The sequence below is a fragment of the Enhydra lutris genome, unplaced genomic scaffold (assembly GCF_002288905.1).
Source record: "Enhydra lutris kenyoni isolate GAN:26980312 unplaced genomic scaffold, ASM228890v2 scaffoldscaffold48, whole genome shotgun sequence".
Lineage (NCBI taxonomy): Eukaryota > Metazoa > Chordata > Mammalia > Carnivora > Mustelidae > Enhydra > Enhydra lutris.
Genome location: NW_019154132.1, coordinates 12,890,243 through 12,912,239, shown reverse-complemented (window position 1 = coordinate 12,912,239; position 21,997 = coordinate 12,890,243). Strand labels below are relative to the sequence as shown.

The following is a 21,997-nucleotide window of genomic DNA, read 5'->3' as shown; positions in this document are numbered from 1 at the left end:
AGAAGGCTAGCTACTAGTCTTCCAAAGTTTGGCTGGCCTTGGCATTGCAAACGTCAGAGCAGACCAAGGACTGTTGAGTGAGCAAGCATGCTAGGCTGCGGCCACGGGGTGGACGGCCGTGATGCCCCGTGCCCATGGTAGCCTTCCCTGCATGGACTGGCAGCTGGAAAGGGTGGTACAGTGATGGGTCTTCCAAGGATAACTCCTACGAGGCAGCAGCCCATGGGAGTTGCCTGCCTATAAAACTTTTATTTATGGAAACATCCGTCAAAATTAGGGCAACAAGACATCTTGTGGTTATCTCTTAAAATTCTGGTCAATGAAAAATGGGAATGATTCTGGAGAAGCTTTGGGGAGAAGGTTTGCTTGCTTTTGGAAAGAGATACCAACAAGAGATAGCCCTCTCTCTTCCCTCTGGATATGGCGTCTGCGTGTGATGCTGGGATTCCTGCAGCCGTCTTGTTACCGTGAAGGGCAGGAGCCTGACAATGGCATCTCTTAGCCATGTTCATGAACCAAAGAACTAACCAACCCTGGAGCTGTCCTGCCACTAGCCTTTAGTATGTGAGAGTCATTCATTCACTCGGCGACTCAGGAGATAAATATTAAATAAGCACTGAGAAACCCCAACCGTTGCTCGAGGCATTTGGAATACTATAGAGGAGAGAACACAAGAGATAATTGGTCTAAATTTGCTTATTGGACAATAAGCTTCCCCCTCCTTGAGTTAAGTGTTTGTGACCTGAAACCTGAGCCTTTTAATTTATATCCTGCTGACCACACATTGACTTCACAGGTAATTTAAAAGCCTACAATGAAGCATCAAACAAATAATCCAAAGGACACCTCTTGGTCCATATCTCACACAATGTGTCTATATTTGACACTCTTTTTCCCCAAACCACTGCTCCTGGTCTTGGCTTCCATTCTGATACACATTTCCAGTTTACTTTCTATTTTTCTGTCCACTTCTCAGTGTCTGAGGGCTTTTTCTTCTTCCCAGACCATTTCTGCTTCACTCCCAGAACATTTAGTGTTGGGGTTCCACAGGGTTTTCTATCAGGACCATTTAGGTTCCCATTCTACACCCTCTCTGAGAACTACCATCAGCTCATGTTGACTTAATGACCATTTATACAACAGCTCTTCCAGATCTGCATTTCCAATCCAGTTCTCTCTCCTGAGCTCCAGATCTGTATACTTAGTGGTCTGTGTAGACAACTGGGTATCTCAGACTCAGTGTGGTCAAACCATGGCAATATTTTGTGCCATCGGCTCACCCATTTTGGGTCATCGGCTCAGTGAATGGCCCCACTATCTGTCCACCCGGTCACCTAAGCCAGAATCCTGAGTATCCGCCATGTCTGTACTCTCCCCTCTTCTTCCCCAAATCTCAGCAGTCCCAGGGCTCTCTTGACTCCATCTCCTCTAATTCTCCAGTCTGTCCTCTCTCCAGCCCCCCTCCATTCCTGCTACCCCCCCATCATGTCACTGAATCCCATCAACGGTCTACTATCCTAACCCCCAGACTCATGTCCTGGCCTCTCCTTCCATGTTCTTCTCTGTAGGGAGAGCAATGAGGCTGCAAATCTGATAGTGCAGAAAACCCTTCCACAGTCCCTCACTGCTCTCACAATAAAGAATAAACAACGAGAATAGTTTTCCTGCCTCTATGATCCGTCCCAGTATCCCCTCACCTTACAGACACACTGAACACACACACACACTCTCTTCCTTTTCCCCAACTCGGTGCCTCCATGTGGGCTAGTCCTTCCCCTTCTGACATTCCCTCAACCTGTCTAGCTTCTCTGGGATAATTCTCATCACACATCAGATTTCCTGAGACACCACTCTTTGCAGGATGCCTTCCCTAAGTCCTCAGGCCTGGGTGGGCACTGCTTCCATGTGCCCCCGGACATCCCGTACTTTCCCCGTCATAACTGCCGAGTGCCTGAACCCTAATTCCCAGGACTGTGGATTCCATCAGCCAGGGAGGCCTGGCTTGTCCCTGCTTAGTACTCCCAGTGCCCAGGATGATGCCCGCAACAGAACAGGTGTCCAACAAATACGCAAGAGAGGAGTAAACTGACTGGGGATGCTCACATACGGCTATAACAATAATTTCAGTCATTGTTTGGCTTGGAACGGAGATTTTTTTTTTTTTTTTTTAAACCATGTAGGGGTGCCTGGGTGGCTCGGTGGGTTGGGCCGCTGCCTTCAGTTCAGGTCATGGTCTCGGGGTCCTGGGATCGAGTCCAGCATTGGGCTCTCTGCTTGGCAGGGAGCCTGCTTCCCTCTCTGTCTGCCTCTCTGACTACTTGTGATCTCTGTCAAATGAATAAATAAAATCTTAAAAAAAAAAAAAACCATGTAGCTTAAAAGACTTTTTTTTTTAAGATTTTTTATTTATTTGACATAGAGAAAGATCACAAGTAGGCAGAGAGGCAGGCAGAGAGAGAGGGGGAAGCAGGCTCCCCACTGAGCAAGGAACCTGATGTGGGACTCGATCCCAAGACCCTGAGATCATGACATGAGCTGAAGGCAGACGCTTAACCCACAGAGCCACTCAGGTGCTCCGCTTAAGAGAATTTGATCACAACTTCATTTATTCTCTTTATTGTTTAAAGCACTTTCCAACTACCCTACTAGGGCAATCCCTTGTACTAGACTCTGAGATGCTTCACCAAGTGGCTAGACGTTACTGATGCTCAAGATACACACTCTCTTTATTTCCACGCAGCTACTCTATCCCACAGCTTTCGGAAGAGGCCATTTCTAGGTAACGCATCAGAAACAGCAGAAAACATATGACAAAGCAATCGTGCCTGATAAAGACTGTGAAAAGCATTTCCCACAAACTCCGACTTGACAAGTCTACACATTTACACACCGGGGGGACCAAATAAACAACGGGACTTAAAAAGGTCTGCGCCTACTACATTCGTCTCCTTTGATACCCTGGGGAATTTTTATTTTAATTTTTAAAATAGAATGACCTTTTAATTTAAATATCAGGCTTTTTTTTTTTTTTTTCCTACTTCTTCTTCTTCTCTTGAATGCCCGAGAAAGGAAACTGCAGCCTCGTCCATAAGAGAATTGTCCATTTCAGGGAGCTTCTGTTCGTGCTTCTAATTCAAAAGAACACCTTTCAAAATGTTGCTCTCGGGGAGGGTATGTGCTATGGTGAGTGCTGTGAAGTGTGTAAACCTGGCGATTCACAGATCTGTACCCCTGGGGATAAAAATATATTATATGTTTATAAAAAATAAAATTAAAAAAAAAATGGGGCTTGAAGTGAAGCAGCCCATCCTCTACAAAAAAAAAAAAAAAATGTTGCTCTCACTCAATTAAGGCAAAAAGCACACCTCAGTGCACTTTACTGTTCGCTATGAAACGCGGTCTCTAACTCCCAGCACGCGGTGGAAAGGGAGGTTGCTCACCAGCGCCCAAACTGTTCCATGCTGACACACTCCCAGCTCTTCTTCCCTCTTCTGTGGACTCTCTCCTTCCCGGGGTCTCAGTGGGACTGCCCAGGAGACTCCTGGGAGAGCTGCCAGGCTTCAGCTACAATTCTCGAATGTTCCAGCTCCCCTTCAGGGTATGGAATGGAGTCTCAGGCAGGGGCGATATCCTGTCATCCCACAGCAGAGAGAGGGTCTCCCTTCCCGCTCCTGCCCTCCTGATCCCTGATATTGACATCCATGTGAATTACACACACCCATCCTCTATGGACCAGGTGACCTTGGGGGAAAACTGAGGTCTTCTAGGAAAATCCAGCGTGACCGCCACCATTAACCCTGATATTCTTCAAATCTAGCATTATGTTTATTTGTGGAGTGTATTTGCTACAATGCCAATAGCCACACTGGCAACATGTTACAAAGTTTTCCTGTGTTCCCATAAATCCCAAATGGAGAACACACAGGCTTTGCAGGGGTTTTAAGCGTCCACGATCGCTGGCGGCTGTGTATCCATCGACAAGGCAATAACCTCACTGGGCTTCTGCTCCTTAATCTCTATGGTGGAAAAATGACACTAGCTTCGCCAGCTGACCTCTTGAGATTCTTGCTAAATTGGAGAAATATCGCTATTTTACTAATGGCCAAACCATGCACTGTTTTCAGGATACTTTTCTCCTTAACACTTCAAAACCGCTATTTGAAAGGAGAGTATTTAGCATCCATCTAAATAAACATACACACAATAATGATCTCGCCTACTTAAATAACTGGCAATGAAGTTCCATGGCCCATGACGGCTGAATAAACAAGAGAGAGCAGAGAACTAGGAAGTTCACCAACACAGGCGCATCAACAGCGAGCCTCTGGTTCGCACACGTGCTTCTCTCAATAAGCGTTTGCTGAACATCAACTCTGTCCCAGGCACTGTTGGAGGCTCTTGGGCTGCATCCCTGGACAAATCAGGCCAAGATCCCACTCTGTGTGATGGAACGTCCGTTTCAGTGGGAGAGAGATAGGTGAGGGACAGGGTAACACAATAAATAGGGAATTTTTAGAGCCTATTTGAAGGTGAGAAGAGACAAACTAAAAAACGAAAGAAAACACCTGGGGGAGGGGATGGAGGACTTGGAAGGAAGCAGCAATGTCAAGTCTGGCCGTTGCAGGGTAAGGCTCATCGAGAAGGTGACCTCTGAGCAAAGACAAGAAAAGAGAGTGAGTTATGTGGATGGACATCTGGGGGAAGAGGATTCCAGGAGAGGGAGTGGCCAAGGCCAATCTCAAGGGCTGGAAAGCAGGGCTGGAGATGTGTCACCAAGAGGAAGTTACGAGGGGCATCTGGGTGGCTCAGTCAGTTAAGTGTCTGCCTTCAGCTCAGGTCATGATCCCAGGGTCCTGGGATTGAGCCCCACATGAGGCTTCCTGCTTAGCGGGGAGCCTACTTCTCCCTCTCCTTCTGCTGCTCCCCATGCTTGTACACTCACTCTCTCTCTCTCGCTGTCCAATAAATAAGTAAAATTCTTAAAAAAAAAAAAAAAAAAAGAGGAAGTTATGAGGAGGTATGGCGAGGGAGTCAAAGCAAACTTAGGGGCTGGAGTGAAAATCACAGAGGGCTTCACACACTGTCACAGGAACTTGGAGTATCTCCTAGTGAGACGGGGAGCCATTGCAGGCTCTGAGCAGGGGTGGAGGGTGATGTGCTCTGATTTACAGAGAACTGAGAGAGAGAGAGGCAAATGCAGTACAGAGGCTTGAATTTAAAAGGTACACACTGAGTGTACCTTTTGGAAGTCAGTGAAAGGACCCATGACTCCGTTTCAGCCACGGATCACTTAATTTCTGTGTAAGTATCACCTCCTCCAGAAGTTCTCCAGGATTCATTTCTCTAAAATCATGGCTCCACTTATGACTTTGTCTTTTTTACCCCACTGCTTTGTTATTCTTCATAGGGTTTATCGCTCTTTGACAACATGTCACAGGCTTATTTTTTTCCTATTTCCTTTACTAGAATAGAAACTCTGAGAAGGTGAAGATTTTGCTCTTTTGGTTATCGCTGTAGCTCAACACCTAGGGTACCACCAGGCACAGAGAGGGCACTGAGTACCAATTTGTTGAATGAAGAAATGAATGTGAGTTTAAGAGAACCCTTACGTTCTGATTGAAGCACACAGACCACAAGATAGGGAAATAAATAGTTAAAAAAAATAAACTGCCTATCAAATTACAGATTATTTTCCACCATTTTTACATTTTTTTTTACATTTTTACAATTTAGAATGATGAAGGTTTTTACATTTTTACAATTTAGAATGATGAAGGTCCCTCTGAATGTTTACGTTGTGTTCTTCCTAAACATGCTGTACCCACATTGTGGCAACTTTAGAAAATGGGATTAAAATAATTTATGATTTTGTGTCCCTACTACATCATGACTAACAATGAAAAGTTTTCTTTTTACGGAGTCTTCAACATGTCCCGCATTCTCCCATGGTCTCCATATACTCAGAGAATAAACTGTTTTCTTGGATTTTAAAACTTTTATCTAAAGGCCCTTCTGGACTCTAAGATTATGTGATTCTACATGGAAATCAATAAAAAAGAAAAAAAAACCCACGAGCTAGTCAGTGCCTTGTGCTTCCTACTTCTAATGCATTTCATTAAATGAGGGATTCCCAACCTTGTTCCTACATACATTTGAGACACTTTTCCCTCTTCCACCCAATCTCTCATTTTGCTTGATTTGGATGTATGTCCCAGTTTGGGCTTTGTAAACTGCTAAGACAAAATACAAAGAATTTTGGAACTGTCAGAGTAATAAAAATCTCATCAATTCTGAGTTCACCCAGCCCAAATATTGATAAAGCTCGCCTCCCTACAGTTTACCTTTATACTTTCTATGAACAAGTGGGGTATTATGATGCAAAATCAATCATGTAAAGAAGTTGGAGGAGGAAAGCTACCTACTACGGGTAAGCGGGCTGATGCCACTGGAGTCGTGTGTGCTAAGGCTAGAGAAGGCACAGAATGAGGAATTACCAGCCAGGCAACAGGGCACAATTGTTCCCGATCTCTGAAACATCTCTCGGAAACACGCAACTTGGAAAACAATGCTCATTGACCCATTTGCCACATGCTCTTGACCCAGGTTGCGGCAACAGAGTTTAATGTTTTACCCACCAGAATCCCAGCTACAGCGAGAGGAGTGATGTCCTAGAAAGGGGAGGAGGAAGAGGACGGGAAAACCTAAGTGAGGGTACAGGAGGGAAACTGAATTGGGGTGGCGGGGTGGAGTGGTTCATGTCGGGCCACGGGGGCCATGGCTAAGACAGGGTAGCAGATCTTCGCACCTCAGATAAAAGTAGGTGGTGATGTTCCTCCTGAACTCTTGGGTTCACTGAGTGAGGGTGAGGCATGAAAAGGGTCTTGACACTTGTAAAGGGGGAGGATGACTACTAATAAGGGTGTGTTGTCATGTCTTGAGAATTTATGGGGTGACAGCCACTATTCTCTGTGACATGTCGTTAAGGAATCAGTTGTATCTTCCCCACCTCCCAAATTCCTCTGTTGAATCCCACTCCCCCCACTGTGACTGTATTTGGAGGAAGGGCCTTGAAGGAGATAATTAAGGTTCAATGAGCTCATAGGGGTGGCACCCCAATCCAATAGGGCCGATGTCCTTCTAGGAAGAGGAAGGGACACCAGGAGTGTGTGTGCCTGGAGGAAAGGCCATGGGCGGACACAGCGAGAAGGCAACCATCTGCAAGCCAAGGAGAGAGACTTCACCAGAAATCAATCCTGCTGACATCATGATCTCGGACTCCCGGCCTCCAGACCAGGGAGGAAGGACATTTCCGTTCTGTTACTCAGCCCTAGCAAACTCCCATCCGTATGTTATCCCATGTAAACCTCATGATGACATTAAACACACTTTACGATAAAGAAACAGAAGCACAGAGAAGGTAAGCAACTTGACCGAAGTTGCACAGCTAGTTGTAGTGGAACTGGAATTGAACCCAGGTAATCGGATGCCAGGGCCTATGTTCCTAACAGCTGATATAAGGTAACATGATTAATATCCAAAGTGGTACAAATGCATGCTTTCTTAAAAATTTATTTTAGAAAGAGAGGGAGAGTGAGCGAGAATGCATGAGCCGGGGGGAGGAGGGAGAGAGAGAGAGAATCTCAAGCAGACTCCCTGTTGAGCATCTTGGTCCCAAGACCCCAAGACTGTGACCTGGGCTGAAACCAAGAGTCGGACGCTTAACTGACAGAGCCACCCAGGCGCCCCTCAAATGCATGCTTTCTATCAGAAAAGCCCGGAGCCAATACAAAGTTCTGCGAGTGCACTGTGTAATGGATTTCTGATTTTAGTCCCTCGCCTCTTCTCCTCTTCCCATCATCCAAACAACAAACATTTTTGCGAGCCTTCTCTATCTGAAGCATTACGTGAGGCTGGGGAGACCAGGCAGGAGCCTCTGAGGGCCGTGTTCTGGAGGAGAGGGACTGTAAGGAAAGGCGGCCGACAACTGAGCAGAAAAGCACAGAGAGTGACAGCGAAAAGACAAGGAAGTCAGGGAATGTGGTGACAAGTGGGGGCTCAACTTGTCCCTTCATCCCCAGCCAGTTACTGAGCACATGAAATAAAGCAGCTGGGAGTTGCTTGCAGACCCCCTCCTCCCAATTTCTATCTCTAGAAAATGAGGCTTTTGCTCTAATAACCTATGACTTCTCTGGGTAAGTCAGGAGTTACTTGGACAATCCTTACCTCAACCCCATTATGAGCTGGAATGGGAATAATAAATGCTATGGTCAAATGTGTTCTCTAGAATGTTCCAGAAGGTTTAGAGTAAGAGATAGAGAGGCTGCAAGAAGGCAGGAGGGAGAGGAAGGGATCGTTTCACTGGATCAGAGCAGGCTTTCAACGTGATGGGAGTGTTCATTTAAGCAAGTAGGTGCTTACTACACAGTCTGATATCCACAGTGGGACACCGACCATCTCTGCCGCGGAGTGCTAAGGAGGAGGTGGGAAGACTTCAGGTCCATGCAGGGGAGGTCTGGGGCTGGGAAAGAAAGTAAGACATGGGAGAAACGTGATGATGTTGTGGACTCCTTTTCCCGGAGGAGTTTAATCAACCAAAGAATGCTAATCTGGAAAGGCCTTACCCAGGCAGAAGGAGGAAGGGGCTCACGGAAGGGATTTCTTGGCCTCAGGGGGCCCTGCTAGTTCTAGAAGGTAGTCTCAAATAGCACAACTTCACGCCATCCCTCTAGCATCCCTGCCACGTAGGACAGGGCAGGGCCCCTTCCTCCTTGGGGTGGCCATCAGAGCTAAGAAAAAGTCCTTGAGGAGTGCCACCGGGAAGGCCCGGGACGGGAATGGATACAGTGACACGTGCCCCAGGCTTAAGGACAAAGTCACCGATAGTGGTGGAACCTGGGGGGTGGGGGGTGGGGGATACCCAAGTAAGAAACACAGCCTGCCTTTCTCTTTTCTTTCTTTCTTTCTTTTTTATTTTTTTAAGATTTTATTTATTTATTTGACAGACAGAGAACACAAGTAGGCAGAGAGACAGGCAGAGAGAAAGGAAGGGAAGCAGGCTCCCCGCGGAGCAGAGAGCCTGATGTGGGGCTCGATCCCGGGATGCTGGAATCATGACCTGAGGCGAAGGCAGAGGCTTTAACCCACTGAGCCACCCAGGCGCCCCAGCCTGCCTTTTTCTATCAGACTACAAGTCAGGCCTGCAGAAGATTCACAGAAACACGGTCAACGCAGAATTACAGGGTTGCCTTAATTGGCATGATGAATCTTTACAGTAGAATATGTGCTTTAATCACCTGGGCCAGCAAATAACACCCGCTTCTGGAATGGTAAGACTTGAAACAGACAGTTACTGGTGGCAACTGCATCAAGGTGGATGAGGAGAGTTTGTCATTTCATAGAGGGCCGTAAAATGTACAGTGGAAGGGAAGGAGGGAAGCGGGAAGAGGAGGGGAGGGGAGAGGAGAGGGGAAGATGAGGAAGGAGAGGGAAGAGGAGGGGGGAGGAGAGAGGGAGGGGGAGAGGAAGAGGGCCAGAAAGAAGGGAGGAGAGATGGGGGAGAGGGTAGCTGGGGAGAGCGTAGCTAGGGAGAGGAGGAGTGAGGGGAAGGAGAGAAAGCCTAATTCAATACAGCAAAACTCTTGGGCACCTGGGTGGCTCAGTTGGTTAAGTGACTGCCTTCAGCTCAGGTTGTGATCCTGGAGTCGTGGGATCGAGTCCCACATCAGGCTCCAAGCTTCTCCCACTGACCTCTCTCCTCTCATGCTCTCTCTCTCCCAAATAAATAAATAATTTTTAAAAATAAAAAAATAAAACATCAAAACTCTTAAAAAACAAAAATGAAAAATACTTAATATACCATTTAAACCTCTGCGTACGTTTGTACTGAAAGAGTCGTTCAATAAGCAAAAGACACAGCATTCATTGGCAAACCCTAGCGGACACTTTCACAAACCATCTGCAGCTTCCCAGTCAATGCTACCATTTGAAATATCTTATGTGTACAGTTCTATTTTATAATTTCCTCCATGTTGACTTCTTTTATTGTGGGGAGACAGAAGGCCAGAAAAAAAAATCTGTTAAGGAAATTCCAGATGCTTGTAGATTTTTAACCTTTGTCTCGGGAACCCCCAGTGGCAGAAAGAGACTGGGCCATTAACTGTGTGTATTTGAACACGAACAGGCTCCCGACCAGGACCTGCACACCATTCCTGCAGCCCCCCTACTCCACACCACCCACTGTGGTCTGATTCCAACACTGGGAAGAAAGGAGCTTGATTTCTCTCTTCTAAAAGGACACCCACAGCTCTGGCGTGGTCTGCAGAATTCTCTTCTCTCTCCAAAACTATCTGGAGTTTTAAAGGTTCAAATCCTGAGAAGGTGATGCGGAAAACAGAATCCAATTCCAAGAAACGTGCACACACACTCCACACGTGGCTTTCCGGGCCCCATGGAGGGGACCAGTCCTCCTTACCTTTATCATAGATTTCCTTCAGGACCCCTCGTTTTATCAGCTCCTCTCTGCTTTGCCTCATTGATATTTTCCTTTCCAGGGCTACGAGCAAAACACAGAGAAGCAGGTGTGAGTCCGCAACCAAGAGCTTTGCAAAGGAATCACATGTTAACCTGTATTACAAAGTAACACACAGAAAAGCTTCAGTAAATTACATGTTATTAATGTTAATGAAATCCCATACCCATTTTCATCAGATTATTTCTTTTAACCTTCAAAACGATCTTCAAACTACCTATAAGGCAGGCGCTTCTGTCTCATTTCATCTCACCCCGCCTGATGGTGGAGTAAACCACAGCCGGGAGAAATTCAACAACTTGTCAGTGTAACAGAACTGCCGACAAGAGCCAACGGGATTCAATGGAGCAAGTGCTAACTCCAATCTCCGCACGGCATCCTGAGCGTGCCATTCCCTTGTAAGTGGCATTTAATTATGTCGTTCACATAGATCGGGTCTCACAGAGGATTATGTTGCTTCCCAACTATTAAAAAAAAATGGTATGCAAATGTCTTCCACAAAGCTCTCTGGATTGAGAGACAGGGGTAGGAGCAGGGAGTCAGGGACCCCTGTGGGACAGGCATCCATTGCTTTCCTCTCTTGGGGTCCAAAGCCGAACAGACAAGTGAGGGGTGAGCTCCCCAGTTATGAAATGCACCTCCAGGGGGACCCAGCTGTGCCTCTGGGCCAAATGCTCAGGCAGGTGGTGCTGGAGGAGGGGAGAGGGGGGCTTCTCTCAGCCCAGGGGGCATGACAGAGGGTGACTTGAGTGAAAACAGAGCCCAGGAGTGGAAAAGTGAGTGGCAGCACCAAGGGCAGGCCTGTGGCTCGAGGTAAGGTGGAGGAAGTCAGCAGAACCCACGGAAGTGAGCGTGAGCGAGCCACCCCAACAGCTGACATTTGTTTCCACGCGAACAGGAGGGGACAGATTATTTTGGTTGCTTTTGTCAGCTTGAAAATCTCCACATTCTTTGCGTGCACGGTTATTCTGCGGGGGTGGGGGGGGGAGACATTTATAAAATAAAGAAACTTTTATGCAGACAAATTCAAACACAGATTACACACACACACCCCTCAGGAGAATTTAGTCTGCAAAATACAAGTGAGCACTAGAAAGCAAGCAAGGAAACAGGGACTAGGATTCTGTTACTTACTAGCTGAGTGACCTTGGTCAAGTCACTTTGCCGGTCTGAGAAAACACTGATGCCTCAGCCCCAGCTTCTCTGATTTAGTAAGTCCAGGCTGGGACCTGGACGTCTATATTGTCGTGAAAAACTCTGGGTTCTTCTCAGTCATATCAAGGTTGAAAATCACATTTTATATATTTTGGGGACTTACTATTTTTAAAAATATTCTAACTCTCTCTTAACTTATAATGAATTCAGTGGTGTGAGGCAGCCAAATAAATCTGAGGTTAGGCTGCTCTCCCACAGAGCTTCCTGAGAACACATTAATAGTAAAACGGATACATATATAAACACCCACAGAAGTGGGGTCAGAAGGGTTGTACAGAGGTCGAACCGTAAAGGTGGGTGTGGGAATCACTGGAACGGTGCTTGTTTGGGGGGGGCTGTAGCAGTTTTAGGACTCATACCAAATGTACTAAATGACATGGCATGGTGGGGGGGCAGGAGGGCAGAAGGCTGTCCTCTGTGCAGAAGAGGAACGCCCAGAGAAGGGAGAGAGAACTGCTTACAGTCTGGTTACAAAGTTCTGTCTGCTTTCAGAGGAGTGGGCGGTTAGGGACTCAGGGTCAGGGTTCCCAACAAGAAAATATGGAGTCAGGACAGCTAAGATCAAACAGCACTAACGTCCTGATGTGCAGCTTGGACAGGAACGCAGCGACTTTCTGCTCTGCAGCCTTTGCAGAAATGACGGCTGCAAAACGTCCTCAAAGAACACAATGAACCACAAAGCACTTGTCAATATCACAGGCAAGGGGCAGCTAAGACCTAAGCATCAGATGTCAGCAAAGAAAGAGCATCAGCACAGAGACATTAACCTAATAGGTACACAGATATGTGACCAAAGCCCTTGTTGGCACGACTCAGCACACCGATTGCTGAAGACGGTTCCACGAAAGAGCTCACAAAACCCGAAGGCAGCCCACTCTGGCCCCCTCCCTCTCCAGGAACTTTAGATGGCTGCTCAGTAAGTTTGCTTTGCTGCCCGCCACCCTTCATCCTGTCTACCTCTTCATTCTTGGAAGCGGCGGGACCAGCAACTGTAGGCACCAAGGGGGACACAAATCCTGCAACACGTTTAAGCAAAGATGGGTTTGGTGGCACAGTGGGAAGAGACTGGACAGGCAAAGCAAAGCAGGGATTTTTAAGCAAGGACTTTGCTAACAGATCTTGTGGGTGGCATCAAGCCACCCAGAAAGCACACAGAGGAGGTGCTTTGCCAATCCTGTATTGAACCACAGATTGGATGGATTTCCCCTAATCAAAATGAGGTTTCTCAGGGGCTTGTCAAAGCCACAGACAGAAGTGGGAGGACCTAAGGCCAAGCCCCGGAGGAAGAATCCACAGCAAGCTGGGCAAAGCCATGGGCTTGGCAGCCGGAGATGGATTAACAAACAAAGGATTAACTAAGACCGTGCTATACCAGCACGGACTGTGGTAAACTCTTTTAGGCATCAGTGTTTCTCAAACTTTTCCATGGCAACACTCCTAATGGCAAAGCAGTAATACCAGAGGCTCCAAGGATAGGACTGAGCTGGCTGACCCAAGCATGCCATTTCTTTACTATACTGAGTTTTTCCTTAAGAATTAAGGTGGAAAGGCGCCTGGGTGGCTCAATCGGTTAAGCGTCTGCCTTTGGCTCAGGCGATGATCCTGGGGTCCTGGGATCGAGTCTCCCATCAGGCTTCCCGTTCAGTGGGAAGTCTGCTTTCTCTCTCTCTGCCTTTCCTCCCCTCCACCCCCGCTCATGCTCTCTCTCTCTCTTAAATGAAATCTTTTTCAACAAAAGAACTGAGCTGGAGTTCCCATAATAGATTTGCTCTTCTTCAAACAAGACGATACCCACCCCCAACCAATTTCCAAGTTGAATTGACATTCTGGGAAGAGACGGCTCCTTTATCCTATGGCTTTGTCCATTTCCTAGCACAGAACCCTGTGTCGACGGGGGATACACAATCATTTTGGGAGGGTGGCATAGCACGTTATTTAATTTAATCCTCACCACATTCTGTGAAGTAGTATCATTCCCATTTCTCAGAGGTACCTGAGACCCTGCAAAACTGACTTGCTCAGTGTCAAACAGCAGTAAGTGGCAGAGGAGAAAGAGATAATAATGCCTGGTGGCTTTTTTTTTTTCCATTCCACATTGTTGTGAGGACTGTTATGATATGTACAGGCTCTAAATATAATCTAATGTACAAGGCTCTAAAAATGGAAGGTGATCTTATTAGTAGTTTACTTGGGTCTGTAGGTCATGGTACAATGGCATAATTACACTTTATTTTTAGGAGAGCCTTTCTTCTGGGGCACTCTTTACTTACTCTTTTAACAAGATATATGTGATGTCTGCTTTCCAGTCTTATTTTCAGCAGCCCTTCCAAAGTTAGAGCGAAGTTTAACCTCAGACAAAGACAAGCTCACCACTGCTCTGGGAAGTAAAGTTAAGTGGGCTGTTTGGAACAGAAGGAAAACTGAGATCCTCTGACCTGGTCTACTACTGAACCACCAAACACTGGGCAGGGGAGGGCTTGATGTAGGGGAAAGAAAACATAATGGTTTCCTGTCCACTGACCAAGACGAGGTCCGATCTGCCCTCTCCAACAACTTTGGCTTTGGGTAAGATGAAAAAAAGAAAAACAGAGAAGAAATAACAAAAAGTTAAAGTCAGAGGAAGAGAAGCAACACATCAGGGAAGACAGAAGGTGTAACAGGTACCCCACCTGCCCAAAGGATAGCAGGAACAGATCAGAGAAACGGAGATCCATGGCATGACCGTGAGCTGGTTCACTGGGCAATGCTTGCCTTTGGGACGCAGGAAATGGAAGTTAACAGCACCAAGTCAACCACCTCTTTTAAAAAAAGAAAACTGAAAAAGTCTTGTTAGATGTGTGGTAAAAAGTAGTATTTTTAGGGGCACCTGGGAGGCTCAGTCAGTTGAGCGTCTGACTGCTGATTTCCGTTCAGGTCACGATCTCAGGGTCGTGAGATCAAGCCCTGCCTCGGGCTCTGAGCTGCGCGTGGAGCCTGCTTAAGATTCTCTCCCTCCCTCTCCCTCTGCCCCTCCCCCCACTCTCACTCATTCTCTTAAAAAAAAGGAATATTTTTATATGAAAGAAAAAGTTAAGGCTTCTTTTAAAACAAGAAAATATAAAACACAGGGATCACTCAAACGTTACTGAGTTATTAAAGCACAAGGCAGTAAGAAATCTGACAGACCACACGTGGGAATATTCTGGAGTAAACATTTTGATTATAAAACTGGACAGAAGTGATGGCTATAAAACTCTTTAAATTTACTGGAATCATCAAGTTATATGCCTTCAATGAGTTACTTGTATGGTATGTAAGCGATACCTCCATAAGTTGTTAGGACATGAAAAAAAGTAACCATGAGAGAAAAATTCCCATAATGGAAAAAACATCAGTTAAAAACAAAAACAGTACCTCTAAACAGACAATTAAATAAATGTTAGGCCACTGTAAACAAGAGGACAATGTTAAAATCAAAAGGTTAGGAATTTAACATGTAAAGGTAAATTCCTAAAAAACATTTTTCTAAATCTCTAAACAGAACCAAAATAGGAAAAGCACAGAATCTAATTCCCCTCCAAAATGAAGGTACAGCTCAAACAGTGGATCTTTAGAAAAGAACCCATTTTCCAGGCTGCAGTAAATGCAGAACACTGTAATAAGAGTTCGAGGTGGTCCTGTAGCAAGGGAAACATCAAAAACAAAATCGCATAAGCCAGCAAATGTGCAAAAGTCTACTGCAGGGACATCTGATCTAAAATTCTATGCCCAGTGTAAGAGACAGCCTGAAGAGGAAAGGGGGCAAACATTACTGATTTGCTTTTATAGACTGACAAAGAATTAGTTGAGTAGATCCAAATGTACAAAAGGAAGTTTCCCATACCCCTCTTGTCTGAAATGAATAGGAGATTTCTCAATTACTATACCAAAAATAGCCCCCAAATGCCCCCCCCCGCCTGAAACCATAATCAAAGGTTGGGATGTCTAAGGAAGACCTCCAAAGCTTGCCTTCAAACTCAGCCTGAATATAAAAGCCACGTAGAAAACCTTGAGATGCATAATTATTCTCGCATCTCTATCACTGTTTATTAATCTTATCTTTTTACTTTCTGTATTTTTCCTTTTTAAAATTTAAATATAGTCTACATACAATGTTATGTTAGTTTCAGGTGACTCTTGGGGGTCTTGCTAATCCCAGTGAGGCTGCCTCTCCCAGGGTTAGCCAAATAGCGCAGGCAGCACCCGGCTAGCCCCTGAACCCCTTTCACGATCAAACCACCTGACCCAGAGCCCTTACCCCCAACCACCTCCTTCATGGGGCTCCTACTCTACAGGCCACTATCCACCTGCCCTCATCAGCCCAGGCCCGGGGGCCAGACAACTGGAAATAGTCCCATGCCCCAGAGCCTGCTGAGATGATTCAAACCACCCGGGCAATCTTGCTTCCACTGTCCATTCTTTCCTGTGGGAAACACACTACAGGCTCTTGCCCACATTTTCCGCATTTCCCTCCCACTCTCTGCCTCCTAACCAACCCCGATGCTTCCCCACATGGCCCTCCGTGGCATGGCATGACCCTTTCTCTTGGACCCTGTGAGTGTAACCAACCATCTTTTTAAAATAATTTTTTCAAAGATTTTATTATTTATTTGAGAGAGAGAGAGAGAGGAGAGAGAGGAGAGACAGAGCACGAGTGGAGACAGGAACAGACTGGGAGGGAGAGGAATGAGCGGACTCTGTGCTGAGTGGGGAGCTCAACATGGGGCTCGATCCCAAGACCCTGAGATCATAACCTGAGCTGAAACCGATAGTCAGACACTTAACCCACTGAGTCACCGAGGCATCCCCAAACCATCTTTTTAATGGCAGGCATCTCCTGATCTGTTGGCCTCACCATGCTTAAGTAATAGCAAGACCAACATCTTAAAACACACCTATCCTCGGCAGGGGTTTTTCACATAGGAAAAACTAGGGGTATTTCCCACAGCTTTACGTTCCAACCTCTTGTTCTGAAGTCTGTTCCATTATGAGCGAATGCTTTAGAAAGGCAGAGTCTGGTGAAGAACGGATCCCTGGCAGGGACTTCCACTAAAGCCCAGAGACCAACGCTAATGATGGAGTGGTTCCCGTCCAAGTGTTTCTGGGAGCCCTTCTGAGCCAGCACTGCAATCTATGCCACAGTTACCAGCAACCAGGTCCCCAGCATCTCCCATCCAGTGCTCTCCCAGCCTCCCCATCCACAAAGGTGTGTTCTAAGCCAAGGAATCCCGTGGTTCTCTGACATCGATGAACTTAGAACTGACATCGTGGGCAGACTGCTTTCCCTAATGAATGCCTCAATCGGATGAATTTGTTAAAAATAACTGGCACATTCTCGGGGCACCTGGGTGGCTCCACTGGCTAAGCATAGGACTCTGGATTTCAGCTCAGGTCATAATCTTAGGGTCGTGAGATCGAGCCCCGAGTTGAGCTCCGCACTCAGACTTTGCTGGAAAATCTCTCTCCTTCCCTTTCCCTCCTCCTCCCTCTGCTCCCTCTCTCTCTCTAAAGTAAATAAAATTTTTAACTGGCACATTCTCTTTTTATTTTTTGTGCATGTGTACCACCCACACATATATGCTTTTATTTATGAAAATTGAGGAAAATATTTCCCTGTAAACAATTCAAGAAATAACACTGAAAAGAAAGCCCTTTTTACACTGCCCTTCCTTCCCTCGGCACAACTCCCCAAATCTCACTGCTGCTTTCCTTTGATATTTTCCTTCTGTTTCTCTCTCTCTTCACCCCCCTTCTGCTCCCATCCTCCCACTCAACCCCCACTATGTATAAATGCAGTTTTTAAAAACATAAATGGGATCATTCTACTCATATTATAGCTCTTTCTTCCCCCTCAAGGATCAATATATCTTAGAGCTCTCCCCATCAGCACCTACAGAAATGCCTCATTCTCTTTGAATACTACATACCATTACATGGGGCAGAAGTGTCATAGTTTGTCTACCCATCTGCAACTGAAGGAAATTTAAGTTATTTCAACTTTGGGGCAAACATTCGTGCTGTAAATATATTTTTTTCTGGCATTCATGTGAATAGGTGGAAGAATTTTTCTAGAATATGTCACTTGAGGTACAATTTCTGGGTAGCACATTCTTTTTTTAAAAAGATTTATTTATTTCAGAGAAAGAGAGAGTAGGAGGGAGGGGCAGAGGAAGAGCGAGGGAGAGAATCTTAAGCAGCCTCCCCTCTGAGCATGGAGCCCCACGTGGGGCTTGATTCCATGACCTTGAGATCACCACCTGAGCAGAAACCAAGAGCCAAGCGCTTAGCCGACTCAGCCACCCAGGTGCTCCATGGGCAGCGCACTTTTTTAATATGCTCCCAGTACTGATGTAAGAAAAAAAAAGTATGTTTCATAACTTTTAAGTACTGCTTTTTTATTTAAAGGAAAAAATGAGGTGGTTGGGGTGCCTGGGTGGCTCATTGGGTTAAAGCCTCTGCCTTTGGCTCAGGTCATGATTTCAGAGTCCTGGGATTGGGCCCTGCATGGGGCTCTCTGCTCAGCAGGGAGCCTGCCCCCGCCCCCGCACCTGCCTCTCTGCCTACTTGTGACCTCTGTCAAATAAATAAATAAAATCTTAAAAAAACATGAGGTGGGGGAAGCAGTCTTGATGCTGGAGCAAGTTATTTGGTTCCATTCAGAGTACCAGTGCAGGAACTTGTTCAGCTCATACTCTAGGATAATCTGTCTCTGTTGAATTCTCTACTCAGCTGCTTTTAAATTACATTCTCGAGGAGCTCGACATTTGAAGTGGGAAAAACAATTGAGCAACGATGAAATTTGCAGCAGCTTACTACAGAGTCTTATACTTTTGGCTGTTAAAATAGTCAACTTGTACTTAAAATCAGTGGCTTTCATCCCTTTGAAATTTTACAACCCCGGAGACCGTGAATTTAGCCTAGAAATCTACAAGTGACAAGCGGAATGAACCTCGAGAGCCTAGAACGTATCCCTGCTTCCTATGTGACTTATGAACAATGGGGATTGTTAATCTAATACAACTATAGCCTGGGAAACCCAGCCCAAAATAATCAGTCCACATTCACACGATCTTCGTGTGAAATGCTTTCATTTTTTAAAGATGAAGAGACGGTTTCGAAATTAAATTGATGTGTACAATATATAAAATACATAAAATATGTACAATATATTAAATATATAAAATGGAAGAAAGGCAAGGAAGAAGAAGTAGGATAAACCTGGAAATCTTCCGTTTTGAAAAACTAGATGGCAAATGGCCAGCTGATCGGTTCCTTCGTAAGGAAATTCATGAGCAAAGCCAACAAGGTTGTCGATCTAAGGGCTATACTGAAAAAGAAGGGAAAGTAGAATTGAATGCACCTCTAAATGTCTCGTTTCAGATAGAATGGTATGACCAACGTATTCAAGAAGTCACGTTAGTCTAGAAGCAATTGGAAGGAACACCAGATACTGTGCCTTTTACTATCAAAGACATTCAAGTCCTAGGAATATCCAAACATTTTACCAAATGCAGAATAATGAGGCAAGGTTTGATTATTTGGTCATCTGAAGAAAGCTTATTGAATTGCCCATTCAAAACAAAATTAAAAAAAAAAATTTGGCAGGGCTTCCGGATGGCTCAGTTGCTTAAGCGTTTAAGTCTTGATTCTGACTCCGATCATGATCTCAGGGCCTGTGAGATCGAGCCCTGCATGGGTTCTGTGCTTGGCGTGGAGTCTGCTTGAGATTCTTTCTTCCTCTCTCTCCCTTCCCCTCTAGTCTCCTCCTGCCACACATGTGTGCACATGCACATACACATACATGCATGCGCGTGCACTCAAAAATAAATAAATTTTTAAAAACTCTTAAAAAAATATTTAGCAATTAAGGTCACGTGATCCTCAAAATCAGAGAGGTTGACCAGTACGGAATTTTTTTCCCTTTAGAAGTCCAAACCATGAGGAAATTCCACCTGTAAGACAGAATTTAAGTAACTGTCCTTGTTACATGCACAGATCCTGATTTCCCCATGGTTCCAGGATGAGCAGAAGTCCAAGAGGAACAAAGTTCCTCGTCTCCAACATGGTAACCCGGACGCTGTTCTTGTGTAACGCCATGCAGCTAGCTTGGATAAAGATTTCATGACCCCTGAGGTAGGTGAGACTGTTTATTTGTTATTGCTCGTGATTCTATCCAAGTCCTCAAATCAGCACTTTCTAAAGTCTGTTCTGCAGAACAGTAACCTCCAGAGATGCTCTGAGGAAAAGGCTGTGAGAACAATAATTTGGCGATTTGTTCATTAGCACAAAAGGACACACAATAAGGAAACCAGCTTAACTCTGTTGAACCCGGTGTTTTTCCCAAATTCGATGGACAATATGGTCCTTTTATGGAGACTATGGGACTTGCATTCTGAGGAAAATCTTCTGGGAAATGCTGATCTAAATAAATACCAGATCACATGGGATGAATGTGGTGTTCTTCTGTAAAAAAAGGAATTAGGGACGTCTGCCTGTCTTACCTTAGCAGGGTCACAGAGACCTTCATAAAGAGGTTTCTGGCAAAGGAACCAAACACAACCAAAACCCCAAAGCCTTGAAATACCGAGTGGCTGACCAAGAAGATCCCGATCGAGCCAAGGGACCAGCCATCCATCTACCAGTCCTCCTGGGGTCCTGGTCAGAACGGCAGCTGATAGAGATTGGAGCTGCGTCCCAGTGAGCTCCCCGGAGAGGCTGCCCCCCCATGAATGCTTTCCCCCAGATAAGTATAACTAGACTTGTTTAACCTTGAGCAGACCAGGATCGCAGAGTATCTGCCCCAAATAACATTTTTGGCTTTGACATAATTGGTATCAGACGCTTCTTCCTGAAAGCAATTCAGACAGTGCAATTTCCTCTGGAGTCATAGAGCAAAAGAGGAGGACCATGTCATTATCAGAGATGAGGTGATTCGTCTTCCTCGTTCCCATGGGTGACATGCCTACAGCCAGGTCCCACGAGAGCTCTACCCACTGATTAAGTGTATGGGGAAAAAGGCAGGATCACCCACGCATTATCAGCTGCAAGTTGCACGGTTAAAACCTCTTCAAAAATTCTTCATGCATCTTGATTGGATCCTGGTTTGAACAAACCAGCTAGAAATGTGTCTTGGGGTCAGCTGTAAACGCCTGAATGTGGACGGGGTATTAGATGATATTAGGGAATTATTATTCGTTCTGCTATATAGGATAAGGGTCTTGTAGTTACACAGGACATTTCCCTTATTTTTCAGAGATGCATGATTAGAAATGTAATCGGGGCGCCTGGGTGGCTCAGTCGGTTAAGCGTCCGACTTCGTTTCAGCTCAGGCCATGATTTCGGGGTCATGAGATCGAGCCCCTCATTGGGGTCCATGCTTGAGATTCTCTCTCTCCCTCTGCCCCTCCCCATGCTCCCCTTAAAAAAAAAAGTCTGTAATTAGCTTTAAAACACTTCAAGAGGGGGAAAAAAAGCAACAAATACGGCCAAATCTCTATAACTATTAGGTGGCAATCCAACAATTATATTAAAATACTGGTATATAATCCTCCCAATTTCTCTTACAAATTTTTCAAAATAAAAAGTCAACACACAAAGGGATAAATCTTACAAGTAAGAGGAAAAGAGCAAGAGAAAACACGCATCCTGTGATTCTATTTACATAAAGTTCAAAAACAGGCCAAGAGTCAACTATGCTGCAGAGATGCCTCGCCAACCTTGAACACTACAAAGCAAGGATACAATCACAGCATAAACTGAGTCAGGGTCTACCTTTGGCGGGGAGGAGGACTGCACTCAGAAAGGCATATCAAGGGGGCGCCCGGGTGGCTCAGTCAGCTAAGTGTCCAACTGTTGATTTCGGCTCAGATCATGATCTCAGGGTCCTGAGACTGAGCCCCACGCTGTGCTCCCAGCTGGGTGTGCCAAGGACACCAAGGACACTTGGGGTGTCCCAAATTGGCTTGGGATTCTCTCTCCCTCTCCCTCCCCCGCCCATAAGTGAATAAAATCTTAAAAAGAAAGGAAAGAAGGAAGGAAGAAAAAGATAAGAAAGAAAATGAAGGATGGAAGGATGGAAGGAAGGAAGGAAGGAAGGAAAGAAGGAGCACACCGAGAGGCTTCCGCGGGCTGTCAGTAACTTTCCTGCTGTGGCCAGGGGTTATACAGAACTGGCTTTATAACCACCTGTTAAACTGTACGTCAACGCTCCACTTAATGCATTTTCTGAACGTATTT

The 21,997-nt window shown here is 45.6% G+C and overlaps 1 protein-coding gene across 1 annotated transcript in view; it reads right to left on the bottom strand.

Moving 5' to 3' along the window:
* The window catches only part of LOC111156742 (phosphatase and actin regulator 1), a 552,659-nt gene that overhangs the window by 99,095 nt on the left and 431,567 nt on the right, over positions 1 to 21,997 (bottom strand). Inside the window, exon 4 of the mRNA XM_022517799.1 lies at positions 10,472 to 10,552. Coding sequence (XP_022373507.1) covers positions 10,472 to 10,552 — 81 coding nt within the window. The remainder of the gene's footprint in view (positions 1 to 10,471; positions 10,553 to 21,997) is intronic.